This window comes from Tupaia chinensis, unplaced genomic scaffold (assembly GCF_000334495.1).
Source record: "Tupaia chinensis unplaced genomic scaffold, TupChi_1.0 Scaffold000140_1, whole genome shotgun sequence".
Taxonomy (NCBI): domain Eukaryota; kingdom Metazoa; phylum Chordata; class Mammalia; order Scandentia; family Tupaiidae; genus Tupaia; species Tupaia belangeri.
The window spans coordinates 7,561,149-7,576,567 of record NW_006159610.1 but is presented as its reverse complement, the minus strand read 5'-3'; the positions used below and the strand labels follow the sequence as shown (position 1 = coordinate 7,576,567).

General features: G+C 52.8%; 1 protein-coding gene across 1 annotated transcript in view; it reads right to left on the bottom strand.

Moving 5' to 3' along the window:
- TBXAS1 (thromboxane A synthase 1) overlaps positions 1-15,419 on the bottom strand; it is a 199,506-nt gene that overhangs the window by 3,944 nt on the left and 180,143 nt on the right. The window contains exon 10 of the mRNA XM_027770516.1: positions 6,678-6,769. Within this exon, the coding sequence (XP_027626317.1) occupies positions 6,678-6,769 (92 nt within the window). The remainder of the gene's footprint in view (positions 1-6,677; positions 6,770-15,419) is intronic.

The following is a 15,419-nucleotide window of genomic DNA, read 5'->3' as shown; positions in this document are numbered from 1 at the left end:
ATGCTGCAATCTCTTCTTTTCCATGCTCTTCTCAGAATAGTTTGGGCATGCACACACATGTGGCCAGTGTGTTTTTCTTTCTTGTTTTTAATGAACTTTTTTAAAATTTAAATTTATTTACATTCATTCACTGTGCATCATTTCAGCAGACAAAATGAGATTTTCCATCCAGAATACACTATATATCGGCTCAATCAAGCACATCAACGTACGTGTTATCGTCAACAAATAATTTTCCATCCTTGATTCCCTGTCTCTCACCTTCTGCCTCTCCCACCCTCCTCCCACAGTCTCTGGGTATCCCATGGTTGCTTTCTATGCCACCCTCACACACACACTTTATAGATTCACTAAAGATCTTAGTTAATCTAAGTATTTTCAATAGCAAGCACAGCTGATATATACATATCCATGAGTGTTTTTCAAGCTGCCAGGTCCAGGATCAAACTATTCAGTTGGCCATGTGGGGATCCAGCTGCTTTTTAAAAAGAAATTTGTTTAATTTATTATTATTTTAAGTTTGCTATAGGGCATGCTCACCAGAGAGAGACAGAGAGAGAGGGAAAGTGAGAAAGCAAGCCACCAGGTCTGGGACTTAAACTGAGGTCAACCATGGGGGAGTCCACCACCCTAGCCATTACACCAGCTACTGGCCCCCAGCCGCCTTTTTTTTCCCCTTAGTCCATGGGGGAGTCCACCACTCTAGCCTTTACGCCAGCTGCTGGCCCCCAGCCGCCTTTTTTTTCCCCTTAGGGCACTTGTGCTCACCAGAGAGAGAGAGACAGAGACAGTGAGAAGCAAGAAATTACCCCCTGGGGGGGATGGCCATGCCACAACTCCTTCTTCTCCCTTCCCCTTCCAGGATCTTGGTCAGGCATGCACATGCTCCCAGCTGAGTTTTAAGCTGCCTGGTCCAGGGCTCACCTGTGGTCAGCAATGTGGGAATCTAGCAACGTAACTGCTATGCCATCTGCTACCCCCACCCCGCTGTCTTTTAAACAAAGTTATTTCTCTCTTCCAAGAGCAAGCAAGAGAGAGACAGAGAGACAGAGTGCACCCCCAGGAGGACCTTTATAGCACGATCTACCTTCAGCCTCTGCCCAGATCATGGACACACACATGCCTCCAGTATTCAGTCTCCAGATGCAAACCCAGAACCTGCCTGTGTGAATCTGCCTCACAGAGTGCCATGTTTACTGCTGTGCCACCGTCTGGGGCCACTTCTCCCCTGTGAAGTGTTCTGCCCCATCCACGCACGGTCAGGACTGGGCCAAGGGCTGGTGCTCACAGCTCTCAGAGCTGGCGGACGAAGCGCTACGGTTTTCAAATTGCCTTGAGGTTCTCAGGTCTGGGTCTCCGCTGGGGGGCCTGTCTGCGAAGGCCACTCTTGGTCTGGGGAGGGGTCTAACTTCCTACCTCACCACGGTTTCTTACTGCAAACACCCAGTGCACGTGAGAACACGAGTCTCTCTTCCTCACAACTTGAAAGCCCAGCCCAGCTCTCTTAAGCTCTGCCATGGTGTTTATGGACCAGCAACCTAAGCTGAGAACCGAGTCTACCTATAGCAACAGAGCTCCATTCTTAGAGCTGAGAACAGAGACCACCTGTCAGTGTGACTTCCAGAAAATTCCCATCCCAGAAAGTAAGGCTCTATTTTTTTTCTGAGAGGTTTTTGCTACAGGGCAGGTGTGCTCGCCAGAGAGACAGAGAGAAACAGAGAGACAGAAAGCGAGAAATCACCCCCCAGGGGGGATGGTCACGCCGCAATCCCTTCTCCTCCATTCTCTTCTAGGGATCTTGGGCACACATGCACACGTGCCCGGCGTTAATTTAAGCCATCGGGTCTAGGACTTGAACTGCAGTCAACTACATGAGAGTCCAGCGACATAGCCATTACGCTAACTGCTGGTCCCATGGAAACTATAACTCTAAACTAAGAAATAACTTTACTACTTGCTCCAGGAAAGTAATACAAACCAGTTTATCTGGCCAACAGCTTTCCTATCAGGACAACAGTCCTCTCGCTGAGCATAGGGCTCCCTTGCCAGGCCCGCCTGGATCCACCAGTCTCTGCACTATGATGTCATAAACTTTGCCCAGTTTCAATCAGTTCCCTGCCATGAAACACCTACTTTAAACCTCCAGAGCCCAGACTCCAATCCTATAAATAGCCTTGCCTGACCTCCTCACTCTTTATATATATATATATTTCTTGTTTGCTATATGGCACGTGGGCTTGCGGGAGGGACAGAGAAAGAGAAAGTGAGAAATCATCCCCCCAAAGCTAGTTGCCATATCTTTACCCTTGTCCTGAAAGGCTTTATCTCGTCCTTTAAAATTCCAAATCAACTATGACCGGAACCCGTGGGAGCCTGTGTTAAACATCAGAACACCCCAAATTCCACATTTCTGTATTCCAAATTGAGGAGAAGAGAGGTTCCTCAGCTCTCCACTTCTAATTTTGTTGCAGAAGGCCATGTGTAGGTCCAGAGTGACAGCATACTTACCTAATAGGAACTCAGAATGGGGAGGTCAGGGGCCAGCAGGTGGCGTAATGGTTAAGGTGCTGGACTCCCACATAATTGACCATGGGTTGAATCCTCAACCCGGAAGCTTGAAACTCATGCTGGGTGTGTGTGTGTGCATGCCCAGAATTCTGAGAGGAGAATGAAGGAGAAGGGTTTGTGGCGTGGCCATCCCCCGCGAGTGATTTCTCACTTTTTCTCTCCCTCTGTGTCTCTGGAGAGCACGTGTGCCCTACAGCGCCAAAATAAAACTCTCTAAAAAACCCCAAAAAACCCTAACCCCTGATGGTCCCTTCTTGTCCCTGGAAACCACTTTTCTACTTTCTGTCTTTACGAGTTTGACCACTCCGGGTTTAAGTCCCCGTGAGGTTTTACCTAATGGAAATTCAGATTTGAAATCTGTTTCCCCTGTCTGTGTCACTGAAGATAACTTTGGCTAGAGGGAGACCAGCTGGCTGGATTATTTTACCCAGTGGTGGGGGCATAATCCCATGGGTATTTCATTTTTAAAGAGTAGGCTATTTGTGAGAGGTCTCCCAAATGTTTGTGGAAATGTGAACTATGAAAAATCTAAAAAGTTAGCATAGATTTCAAAACAAACTTGTGCTTTAATTCTGTTTTTTTTCTATTAACTTTTAGGGTCCCCTCATATGTTTGCACATGAACAGAAAATTTCTGGAAGAGCACCTAAACTTCTACCATTGTCTTTTCAGAGGGTGGGTCTAGGTGGAGGATGGCAGGGGCCTGGGGTCCCCTTTCTTTGGGCTATTTTGTATCGTTTAGGGTTTCTTTTGTTTTTTTACTATTATGTGCTTTTAGTAATAAAATTATTTTAAAAATTAAAAGTAATTCTATGCAGGCTTTTACTTCAAGCTGTAGGATTGTACTTCTTTAAATATCTTAGAGGAAATATAATTATTCTATGCTTGCTGCTGTGTCCTGGTCCTGTTCATGAAAGAAAGTAAGACCCATAGGTGGCTCCTCGCACTCATCTCTCCGTGGTGAGCCATAGACAGGAACGGCGAAAGGACGGGGCTGTGGGGCCCCTGTTCTGACCCTAAGCCACCAATGCAGCTACGGTGAGCTGGAGCGGGCCCAGGCAGGAGTGGAGGCTGTAAAATCTGCAACTCTTGTTCCCCAGGGGTACAGCGAGGCTGCAGCCCGCATCCTGCTTTCTCCTCTTCTCTGGAAGCAGCATGGGGCTGGATGCAGGGACCCCTAAAGGCTAGGAATCACAGGTACCTTCTCAGTGTGGCTGGGCCCCTGTCTGACGAATGGGACCCTTTGAAGGCCGTGGACTCTGCTGCATTGCACTGTATAGGCTGCAGTTCACACTGAGGACCCTGCCACAAGAATCGGTATGCTCGCCACAAGGCTGCTCTGGGTTCTTTTACGGACAAGTGTGTCAGCGTGTGGGATAGGTCCACATGCTTTTCCAAGAAAAAACAAAAATTAAATTTAAATTAAATTTTAAATATGAATAAAATGCTCAGGCCAGCCCATGGCATGCTGGTTAAGGCAGCTGTATCCCACCAGGCTGACTGGGCAGTTCGAGTCCCAGGCCTGGTAGCTTGTGGAACACTGTGGGTGTGTGTGCATGCCCAAGATCCCAAGAGGAGAGATGGAGAAGGGATCGTGGCCTGGCCATTCACACTGGGGGAGGGACGTGCTCTCACTTTCTGTCTCGCTCTCTTCCCGGCAGGCACACGTGACCTCTGGCAAATTAAAAACCAAGCTCACTTGCCGCGCCCATGCTGTGCCTGGGCTGGAGCAGTCATGTCTGGGGAGCTCTGACACCTTGTCCGTCCTGTTTCTGGGGTTTGATGGGCGAAGAGGGCCGAGTTGATGTGATCCATGACACCTGTCACCTGTGGCCCAGGCATGGCGGAAGGCCAGTCGGTGAGGTCCTTGTGGCCCACAGATGGCCTGCACTGGAAGCTGCCAGAAGGCCCGCGTCTGGCTCCTTGCTTCGGACGTTGTGCTGACGCCTCATGCAGGGCGTTTTCACGTGGTGTCCCCACCACATTGCCATTTCTGGGGGTCAAGCCAAGCTGGCGTTGTGTCCCCAATGAGCAGGCAGGAAGGAGAAGCTCGGAGCAGCGCGGGACTTATCCAAGATCACACAGCAATCTCCGGCAGGGCCCATTGTCGCTGACTCCCTCTAGGCCCGCTCTGTGTCACGGAGCACGTACCCTGAAGGCCACTTCACAGGGACTGCTAATCAGTTCAGCCACACGTTCTAGATTCCGTCCCCTCCTCAAGTTAGGTCACAGCCTCCGTCCCCAGAGCTGATTTCCTTTGCCTCATCCCTATGCCACGGAGTGTTGGTGTCAAAGAGCCTGTCCGCTTGGGTGTCTCTTTCTTATTTTAAGCGTATTTATTTATTTCTATGAGAAACAGAGAGAGACACACACAGACAGGTGCCCCCAACAGGTGCCCTCAGAGAAAGAGAGAGAGAGAGACAGTCCTCACCATGACCTGCCCAGCCTCCACGGCCTGGATCACAGCAGGTGCTTGTGCCCAGTGAGCTCGGGAGGACCTGGGACGCGAACCGAGGGCCTTCCCTGCAGGTCCAGTTGTGTAACCACTGAGCTGCCACCTGGCCCTGCTTTCTCTTTTTCAGCACCTTGATCCAGCTTGATTAGCTTATGGCCTGTCCTCCCGGTGGGAACACCGCCGGCTTATACGCCGTCCTCCCAGTGGGGACACCGCCGGCTTAAACGCTGTCCTCCCGGTGGGGACACCGCTGGCTTATACGCTGTCCTCCCGGTGGGGACACCGCCGGCTTATACGCCGTCCTCCCGGTGGGGACACCACGGTTCGCCTCGGCCAGCTGCCCTCTTTGCCAGAACCTCAGTCCCCAAGCTGAGGCCTGACCCTCCTTCTCGGCCATCTCTGGGGCCCAGTAAAGGCTTCTTTCCTTTAAACAGCCTTCGTTCTGTGTTATCTTGAAGTGTTTTATTTTTGAACTTCATTTTAACACATAGACCAGCTGCCCACAGTTCTTGGAAGAAAGCTGGATATAAATCAGGAAAAAAAAAAAGATCGGATGGCTTCAGCTTGCTCGAAGCTCCCGGGAAATCCAGAAAGGGCCCTGGAATCAGATCTCAATGCTGTCAGGGGAGCCCCAAGAAGGGCCTGACGGACTCGGAGCTCCTGCCCGAAGAGATGGCGACGCTGCGAGCTGGAGGCCCGTTTGACTCACGTCGCTGGCATTTTCTGTCCTTGCTTCTGGATCTGAACACGTCAGACTATATCCACAAGCACACCCTTGGTCGTGTTTCTGGTTTGAAATCTCATTTTGACATTCCCTCAAATCACCACATTTTCTCGATAAAAGTGGCAAACGCTAGCTCCGTGCGGTCTGTGGGCGTGTCGTCACAGACGAGCTGAGTGGTTACGATGCAGTCAAGTGCCCCGTGCTGTCCCACCTCTCTCCGAGGGCCTGGGGACCCGGGCAAGTCCCCCTTCTCCGTGGGGGGTTCGAAAGGAGCAGAAGACTTGATTCCCGCTCTCAGGGCACTCACAGGTTGGTGTGACTGTGGGCTAGTGCAAGGTCACAGGGGACCTTGGGATATAACACGAAGTACAGTTGCAGCAAAGTGAGTTAGTGAGAGAGCTGGAGGGACAGGGAGGCGGCCCGGGCCAGCCCTCCCTGGGCAGCGAGTCTCCTGTGGAGCTCTGAGGACGAGATGGGGGTTCTTCTCGGCAGAAGAAGCGCATCCCGGCCTTGGGTGTCCCTGCTGGAACGTCAGCTCCAAGGGCAGTGACTTCTGTTTTGTACGTGGTTGATACTCTGGTGCTCGGCACAAAATGGATCCCGAATAAACGAGTGAATGAACGAGTAGGCCGGGGGAGCGCACACGCAGTCCTAGGACGGGGGCTGAAGAATCTGGCTTGGGCGGAGCGGGACGGCTACTTTAAGAGACCAGAAATGCTCTGAGAAGTGACCGTCCCACAGGGAGACAGGAGACGTCCGAGGCAGCAGACCTAGCCCCCCCCTCCCCCGGCGGTAAAGGAACCCTGACCTCAGGCACTGGCCTGGAGGAGCACATACGATACAGGCAGAAACAGACTAAGGACCAGTGAGGGCCCCCAACAGCCCCGCTGTGGGCCCCTGGGCACAGGGCAGGCAGGGGCTGTGGGCGTACCTGAAAGCCGGTGGGTACATCCTCAGTGTCTCTGCGATCACCATGTCCAGATAGGGCAGGCCTTCCTGGAGGTCGCAGTACTCAGGGGTCATCTACGGAGAAGCATGACGAAGGGTGAGTCCCACAGCGCCCCAGCCCAGCGTTAGCCAACGTTTAAGTGAAAACCCCATAAAACCAAAAGCAGTTACCACCCAACTGCGTTAGAGCAGCTCTGCACATCCTGTGGCGTTTCTCTTTCTTTCTTCTTTCTTCTTTCTTTCTTTCTTTCTTTCTTTCTTTCTTTCTTTCTTTCTTTCTTTCTTTCTTTCTTTCTTTCTTTTTCTTTCTTTCTTTCTTTTTCTTTCTTTCTTTCTTTCGTTTTTAGGTTTTTGCCACGGAGCAGGTGTGCTCACCAAAGAGACAGCGAGAAAGTGGGAACTCACCCTGGGTGACTTAACCCTGCCACATCCCTGCTCCTCTCAGGATTTTTGGGCATGTGCTCTCATTTGCCTGGCATCATTTTCAAGCCACCAGGTCCAGGACTGGAGTCATGGATGAATGAGAATCCAGTGCCTTAACCACCGTGCCACTGGATGTATGGGAATCCAGTGCCTTAACCACCGTGCCACCTGCTGGCCCTGTGCTTAACTTTCAGGGTGCTGTATGCTATTGGAGGCACTAGGCCTGGCCTGGGTCTTGGGGGTCTTCAAGTGCAATGTCCAGAAGTTGGTTATAAAGCTACAGTAGCTGGGCAGCTGTCAGCCTTGACTGAGAGAGGATGAAGTGGCCGGAGCCACGTGACGCGGCCGGAACTGTACGTACAGCCTTGGATAATCTTGCAGCGAGCCAGCGTGGTGGCCGTACCCATCTCTCAGATAAGAACCGAGGCTCAGAGAGGCTGCCATTGTGACAGTAATCGGTCATCCAGGAAGCTGAAGACAAGTAGTGAAATAGCAAAAGGAAAACATATCTAATATCAGTGGAAGAGTCATAGGAACACAAACACGAAAGAACCACACGTCAGTGAGAAGGACAGCTCGGTAGGAAAACAGCCAATGGCAGCACAGAAGAAATACCATCTGCTGCGATGGAAAACGGAATTGAAGGCCATGAGATTCCGTTTTTCAAAATCGGATTAAGAAAAGTTGGAGGAGAGTGATTAGATCTTGGCGGTGCAGGTGTGAAGTTCACTGGCGATGCCACTTTGCTGATCCTGGAGGAGTCTCCAGCTCGGGGCGACTGCCTCCTGTCCCTCCCCTCCCCGGGGCGCAGGAGGCAGCACTGCAGAGCGGGGCCCTCCTGCAGCCACCAGCTGGCCATGATGGGCTCTGGGTGGCCTTGCCCCACCTGCAGGGGCACCGCTCACCACGCTGGGGCTGGCCACGGGCAGCGCCGCGCCTAGGGTCTCAAGTAGCAGTGCTCAAATTGAGCTTGCCAGGCCCGCCGCTGAAGCCTGGCAGCACGTGGGAACTTGTTAGAGAAACAGATGGGCCGGAAGGAGAGAGTAGGGCAGGGGACAGGCTACGAGGAGTCCTGGAGTCCATGATGAAATTTTTAAAAAGAGAATTATTCATTTAATCTTATTATTATTTTTCATTTTGCTGCAGGACACATGCACTCACCAGAGACAGAGAGAGGGAAAGTCAGAAAGCAAGCCACCAGGTCCAGACCCAAACCGCTCTCAGTCCTGTGGGAGTCCAGGGCCCTAATTTCCGCGCCACCTGCTAACACGAAAGAACCACACGTCAGTGAGAAGGACAGCTCGGTAGGAAAACAGCCAATGGCAGCACAGAAGAAATACCATCTGCTGCGATGGAAAACGGAATTGAAGGCCATGAGATTCCGTTTTTCAAAATCGGATTAAGAAAAGTTGGAGGAGAGTGATTAGATCTTGGCGGTGCAGGTGTGAAGTTCACTGGCGATGCCACTTTGCTGATCCTGGAGGAGTCTCCAGCTCGGGGCGACTGCCTCCTGTCCCTCCCCTCCCCGGGGCGCAGGAGGCAGCACTGCAGAGCGGGGCCCTCCTGCAGCCACCAGCTGGCCATGATGGGCTCTGGGTGGCCTTGCCCCACCTGCAGGGGCACCGCTCACCACGCTGGGGCTGGCCACGGGCAGCGCCGCGCCTAGGGTCTCAAGTAGCAGTGCTCAAATTGAGCTTGCCAGGCCCGCCGCTGAAGCCTGGCAGCACGTGGGAACTTGTTAGAGAAACAGATGGGCCGGAAGGAGAGAGTAGGGCAGGGGACAGGCTACGAGGAGTCCTGGAGTCCATGATGAAATTTTTAAAAAGAGAATTATTCATTTAATCTTATTATTATTTTTCATTTTGCTGCAGGACACATGCACTCACCAGAGACAGAGAGAGGGAAAGTCAGAAAGCAAGCCACCAGGTCCAGACCCAAACCGCTCTCAGTCCTGTGGGAGTCCAGGGCCCTAATTTCCGCGCCACCTGCTGGCGCCCGTGGGGAGTTCAGGCTAATCCATCCTGGCGTAGCCCTTGGACCTAATGCTGACACTGAGGGTGTCCATGCGTTAAGCAGCAGGAAACTCGGCCGCGAGGGGGTCGGGACTCTGCTTTGTAATAAAAAGTGACGACCGGTTGGTTTGGCCATCTCCACTTCTGGGACTTGGTCCTTCAGAAGGCTGTCACTTGACCCCAGCTTCCCACCCCTATCCAAGGCCACTAAGGCCATCTGGATGCACACGTGACCAACAAGAAGGGTCCAGTGCCTCAGGGTCTCTGCTCTGTGGCCGCCATATTGAAGTTCTTTCACGGTCTTTGAGTCTGTGTTTTGGAGGTACAGTCCTAGGGATGATAGATCATACCCTGGGAGCCTGGTGGCCCCACCTCCAGCCACCCCTTTCCCAGGGGCTTCTCAGCCGTCTGCTCCCACCTTCCTGGAGCCCTCAGGCTTCCCTGCCCTGCTCCATGACAGCTGCCCTCCTTCCCTGGCAGAGTCCCGGGCACAGGCACAGATTGGTGAGGGAGGGGCGTGAGAACCTCGCAGTCTCCCATATCAAGGGACCTCGCTGCCCTAGACTGGCCGTACCTGTGGTGGGAGGAGCCTCTGCCAGCCCTGGTCCAGATACTGAATGTGGCAGGGCAGAGGCCTGGAGGGCCGCGGAGGTCATGGTGTGCTGTGGGTAGAAGGGGGACCCACCTCCCTAGACACTCCCCGACTGAGTCTTGTGCTTGGGTCTGGGGGCAGGAGACTTTTGGGTGCCTGTGAAAGTCTGAGCTCGCCTGACTGGACCATCCAGTCCAGGCCGGAAGGAACACCCCTTGGGGGAGCCTTTGGGGGGAACCCTCTCTTCCTCGTTCTCATCTTCATGAGTTTGGTGTTCGTCTCTTTTGGCCAGCAAGTCACAAAACACAAGTTGCGTCATTTTAGCAATTCTGCGTGGGTTAAATATTCTGAAATTTGCTCTTAAAATTGGCATTACATGGGGACCAGCAGTTAGTGTAATGGCTATGTTGCTGGACTCCCACGTAGTCGACCATGGTTCGCGTCCCGGACCTGGTGGCTTAAAACTCACACCGGGCGTGTGTGCATGCATGCCCAAGATCCCGAGAGGAGAACAGAGGAGAAGGGATTGCTGCGTGGCCATCCCCCCTGGGGGGTGATTTCTTGCTTTCTGTCTCTCTGTCTCTCTGTCTCTCTCTGTCTTTCTGGTGAGCACACACGCCCTATAGCAAAATCCTCTCCAAAAAAAAAAGAGAGAGAGAGAGAATCAGGCTGGAGGCTTTCCATAGATCTGAGATAGATCTGAGGAGTTGGTCTCCCTCCCTGGGATTCGACCTCTGACTTGAGCTAGGGCCTGGGCCTGGGCCCCAGTTCTCTCTCTCTCTCTCTGTTTTTAAAGAATTATTTTTATTTATTATTATTTGACCAGAGAGAGAGAGGAAAAGTGAGAAAGCAAGCCACCAGGTCCAGGACTTGAACCGCGGTCAGTCATGTGGAAGTTCACTGCCCCAACCACCACACCACCTGCTGCCCGCCCGCCTCCCAGTTCTCTTTTGAACCCCACCCCCGCCCTTCGGACACGCAGCCAGGACCTGCGAACCACTGCTCCCACCTGCCTTCCGTCGTCCGCCCCCTCCTAGCGCTCTTGCACACGGGAGGAGTGGACGGATGGGGTGGAGGGAGGTTCGCAGCCCCACCTGTTGGTCTAACCGAGGGAGGCAACGGGATGCGAGTCTCGTCCCACTGCGGGCAGTGCCCTCACCCTCAGGTAGCCCTTTCAGGAGCGTCGGGGACAAAGGGTGCTGAGCAAGTCCTGCCAGCAGAGGGCAGCAAGCGAATGGTAAACGAGGACTCCCAGTCCGGAAGGCCCTTAGAGCTCACTGCGTTCAAATTCTTCCGACAGCCAGAGAAAACGAGCCTCAGAGAGGAAAGCCCGGGGACCTCAAGCCTCGCGGGCTGCACTTATTCACTCGGCAGTCCCTCCGTGAGCACAGCGTGCGTGCGCGCATCCGGGCCAGGCCCAGGATCTAAAGGCGAGGAAGTCTCTGCCCTGGGGGAAACCGAGGAGTAAGTCCAGTGCTGAGGTGTGCAGAGGAGGGTGGGGAGACCAGCCCTGCTGGGAGGCCAGCCACTGACTCGCTCAGGGAGCACTTGCAGGCGGGTGTACTGCTGAGCAGGCGCGGTGCTAGGCACAGCTTCAGAACACACGTTCCTCACACTGTGCAGTTCCCGGCCTATCAGAGCGCCAAGGAGGGGTGAGATGAGCTGGGAGGACTGACGTCCCAGACACCGGGGATCCGGGAAGCACCAGGAGGAAGCAGCGTCTACACTGAGATCTTTGGGATGAGTAAGGATAGGTCAGTGAAAAGTGTCAGGGTTTGTTTGAATATTGGTCTGAACAAATAATTCTGAAAAACAACAACAACAACAACAACAAAAAACCAATGACTTGATCAGGGGACTGTGAAGCCCAGTTTAGATACCTCATCTCCAAGGAATTATAGTTCATTTTGTTTTTAGTGTGAGAGTGACGTTGTGGTCATGGTTTAGAAAAGAGTCCTTATCACAGAACCAGCAGTTAGTGTAATGGCTATGTTGCTGGACTCCCATGTAGTCAACTGCGGTTCGAGACCCGGACCCTTCTCCTCTCGGGATCTTGTGTGTGTGCCCAAGATCCCGAGAGGAGAAGGGATTGTGGCATGGCCATTCCCCTGGGGGGGGGGGCGGATTTCTTGCTCTCTGTCTCTCTGGCGAATTCATGCGCCCTATAGCAAAAACCTCTCCCCTACCTCCCCCCAAAAAAAGAAAAATCAGAAAAGCGTCCTTATCTTTTAGAGATATGGACTGAAGTATTCACAGGTGTGATGTCCGGGATGAAAAACCACGTGGAAGGATGGCGGAGTAAATACAGCTCGAGTGGTTCTGAGGTGCTTCTGACTGACGCCGGGTGACAGGCACGTAGACATTCACACCACTGTCCTTCCGATCGGTGTGTGTGAGTTCTCCATAGTAACAGGTTACAACACTGACAAAGGATCAACTCGGCACGGTAGGTGGTGTGCTGCGGGAGAAGGTGGGTCCAACCGCGGGGACGGCGGCTCGCTCTTCAGCCTGGCTGCCTAAAACAGGCTTGAGCGTGAAATGGGCAGGGGTGACCCATAGCCAGTGCGCTGGAGGGCGGGGGACGGGGATGGAGGCCGTGGCACGACCAGGCCCGTGGAGGGTGCTCTTCTCTGTCACTCTCGTGGGTGTGTATACGCTAATATGAATAAAGGAAAAAGTTAAAATGCCAAATAAACATTGAAAGAGCAAAGACTCCGGGTGTGTTTAGAGATATGAGGACGGTCTGCCAGGCTGGCCAGCGTGAGGGCGCATACCAGGCTGGGCCCTGCCTGGGCAGAAGTTTGCAGGCACCGGGAGCCGAGGGCACCCCATTTGGGGCAGCCATCTGAGTCAAGGCAGAAGACGTGTGTGGGTGTGGGGCAGCCAGGCTGGAGGAGGGCGTGTGGGGCAGCGGGCTGCTGGCAGTGGGACTGCGAAGGAAGGCCGGGCTCTGTGTGTGACGTGTGTCTTTGGCATCTAGAAAACACTAATAAACACACATCTTTCTATGTGTGTGTTTAGAGATTTTTTTTGCTCCAGGGTGCATGTGCTTGCTAGAGAGAGACAGAGAGACAGAAAGCGAGAAATCACCCCATAAGGGGAACGGCCACGCTGCAACCCCTTCTCCTCCATTCTCCTCTCGGGATTTTGGGCTTGCATGCACACACACCTGGTGTGAGTTTTAAGTTGCTGGGTCCACGACTTGAACTTCAGTCGACTGTGTGGGAGTCAAGCGACATAACCAATATGCCATCTGCTGGTCCCACAAATACACATCTTTTTGAGAGTGGGGATGATAGAATTCATTTTAACGAGAAAAGAGGAAAGGAAGCTTAGCTAAGACCAAAAGCTGCCCACCCACCCATGTTTAAAACAGACACCGCATTAGGTGGCTGGAGAGGGGTGGCTGGAGTGGGGGCAGGAGAAGAGAAGTGGGGGAGGGAGCAGTGGGTGGCCCCAGGCAGCCCGCCCCGGGCCTGTCAGCACCCCCATCACCACAGCAGGAGCGGGCCGAGCTGGTCTGCTTGACCCCGAGTGTCGGGAAAACTTGGAATATTTCCCCGTTCTCCTGTTTCAAGCCAGGAAGCACTTTAGGCTTCTAGGTTTCTAAAGAAAACATTACGAAGTGACCCCCATGTTCCCCTGACTCCTGTTGCAAAGGCCAAAGTGCTCACAATTGCAGTTGGAAGACCCAAAGTCGTGTCCGGCCTCACACCCAACTAGGAAGCCCCTGTGGCCTCCCTCCTCGACCTCGTGGTGGCTGCCTGGTCCCACCAGGGCAGGCCAAGGGCGGGCTCATTTCTGGACACATCGCCGTCAGTGGTGGCCTTCGGCCAGTCACCAAGGCAACGCCAACAGTTCTCTGGAGGAGACTGGGATCTGGCCGCCCACCTCTCGCAGGGTAGGGTGGATGGAGGAGGCCGAGTCTTTAGAAACTGTAACTTGCCCAGCAAGCTGCTAATCCCATGGGAACGGACTCCGCGCAGGGAGCACGCGTTCTGTCCTGTGTACTGAATTTTTAGAGATTTTGCTACAGGGCATGAGCGCTCACCGGAGAGACAGAGAGAGACAGAAAGACAGAAAGTGAGACCTCATCCCCCAGGGGGGATGGCCACGCCACAATCCCTTCTCCTCCCTTCTCCTCTCGGGATCTTGGGCACGCATGCACACGGGCCCGGCGTGAGTTTTAAGCTGCCAGGTCCGGGACTCGAACCGCGTTGACTATGTGGGAGTCAAGCAATGTCACCATTAGGCCATCTGCTGGTCTACTCTGTAAGGATGGTCTTCTTGAGGAAGAAAGCAATGCTAAAATCCTACAGAATTAATTTCAGCTGGGACTTATTTTATGGACTAAGTGACTGCACGTACGAGGTTGAAACTAAATAATGGGAAAAACAGAAGTTAAAAAAATAAAGTGGGCCCAGTTGCGGTAGTGCAGCTAGATGCTGCTGCTTCTCGGGCTACACGGGGGGCCTGGGTTTGAGACCCAGCCTGCCCTAAAAGCTGGGCATGGTGGCGCACACCTGTAGTCCAGCTACTTGGGAGGCTGAGGCAGAAGGATTGCAACATAGTGAGACCCTGTCTGAAAACAGCATGCACACGCACACGCACACGCACGCACACCCATGTGCACGCACACACGCACGCACACACGCTCAGAGCAGACTCTGCCTCCTGGTTTACAGCCTCAAACCAGAGTTCCTGAGTTTTGGGGGAGAACTTTTCATTCATTTGACTTTCAATGGGCAGTAACTTCTAATCGTTCAGGCTTTTGGCCTCTCACTCTTTCTATTATAGTTTAGAATCCACAAATCATTATTTAAATTCAGTTGATAAAACCAATGGTTAGAAAACTCTGGAAAATCCATTCATAAATCTTTTTAAGCAGGAAATGATACTGTCCTTGTCTATTAATCTGTTAGATTTTTTTTTTTTTTTTTTGCTGTAGGGTGCATGCACTCTCTGGAGAGAGACACACAGAGGGAAGAAAAGTGAGAAAGCAACCCGGGAGGAAAGGGGCCATGCTGCAATCCCTTTTCCCCATTCTCCTCTTGGGACTTGGGGCACACACACACACACTTTGGCGTGTTTTTCCAGCTGCTGGGTCTAGGACTCAAACCGTGCAGTCGAGGCGTCATGTGGAATCCAGAGCTCTGACCACACTACAGGCTGGCCCAAAGCCGACTTTTCTTCAGATTTTTGTGTATACTTTTCTCTGAAAGTCATACACACTCGCACATACAGTTACACACCTACACATGTGGGCATGTGTGCAGATGTTTGGCGTGTTTTTCCAGCTGTTGGGTCTAGGACTCAAACCGTGCAGTCGAGGCGTCATGTGGAATCCAGAGCTCTGACCACACTACAGGCTGGCCCAAAGCCGACTTTTCTTCAGATTTTTGTGTATACTTTTCTCTGAAAGTCATACACACTCGCACATACAGTTACACACCTACACATGTGGGCATGTGTGCAGATGTGACCCGGAGTGTAAATGAGAAAAGAAGATAAAAATGTCATTGCCTACAAAGACTTTTTCCTCCTGGAGATCAGGGACCTAATGAAAAAATGAACCTTTTCCTGGCTGGAGGAAACAGAAGTGGGTCTTCAGTCCTGCCCCCGGGCAGGCGCAAGCGCGGCAGCGGCAGTGACTCGGTTTGCTCCCCATGTGTGGCTGGGGCGGATATTGTGGGGGCTG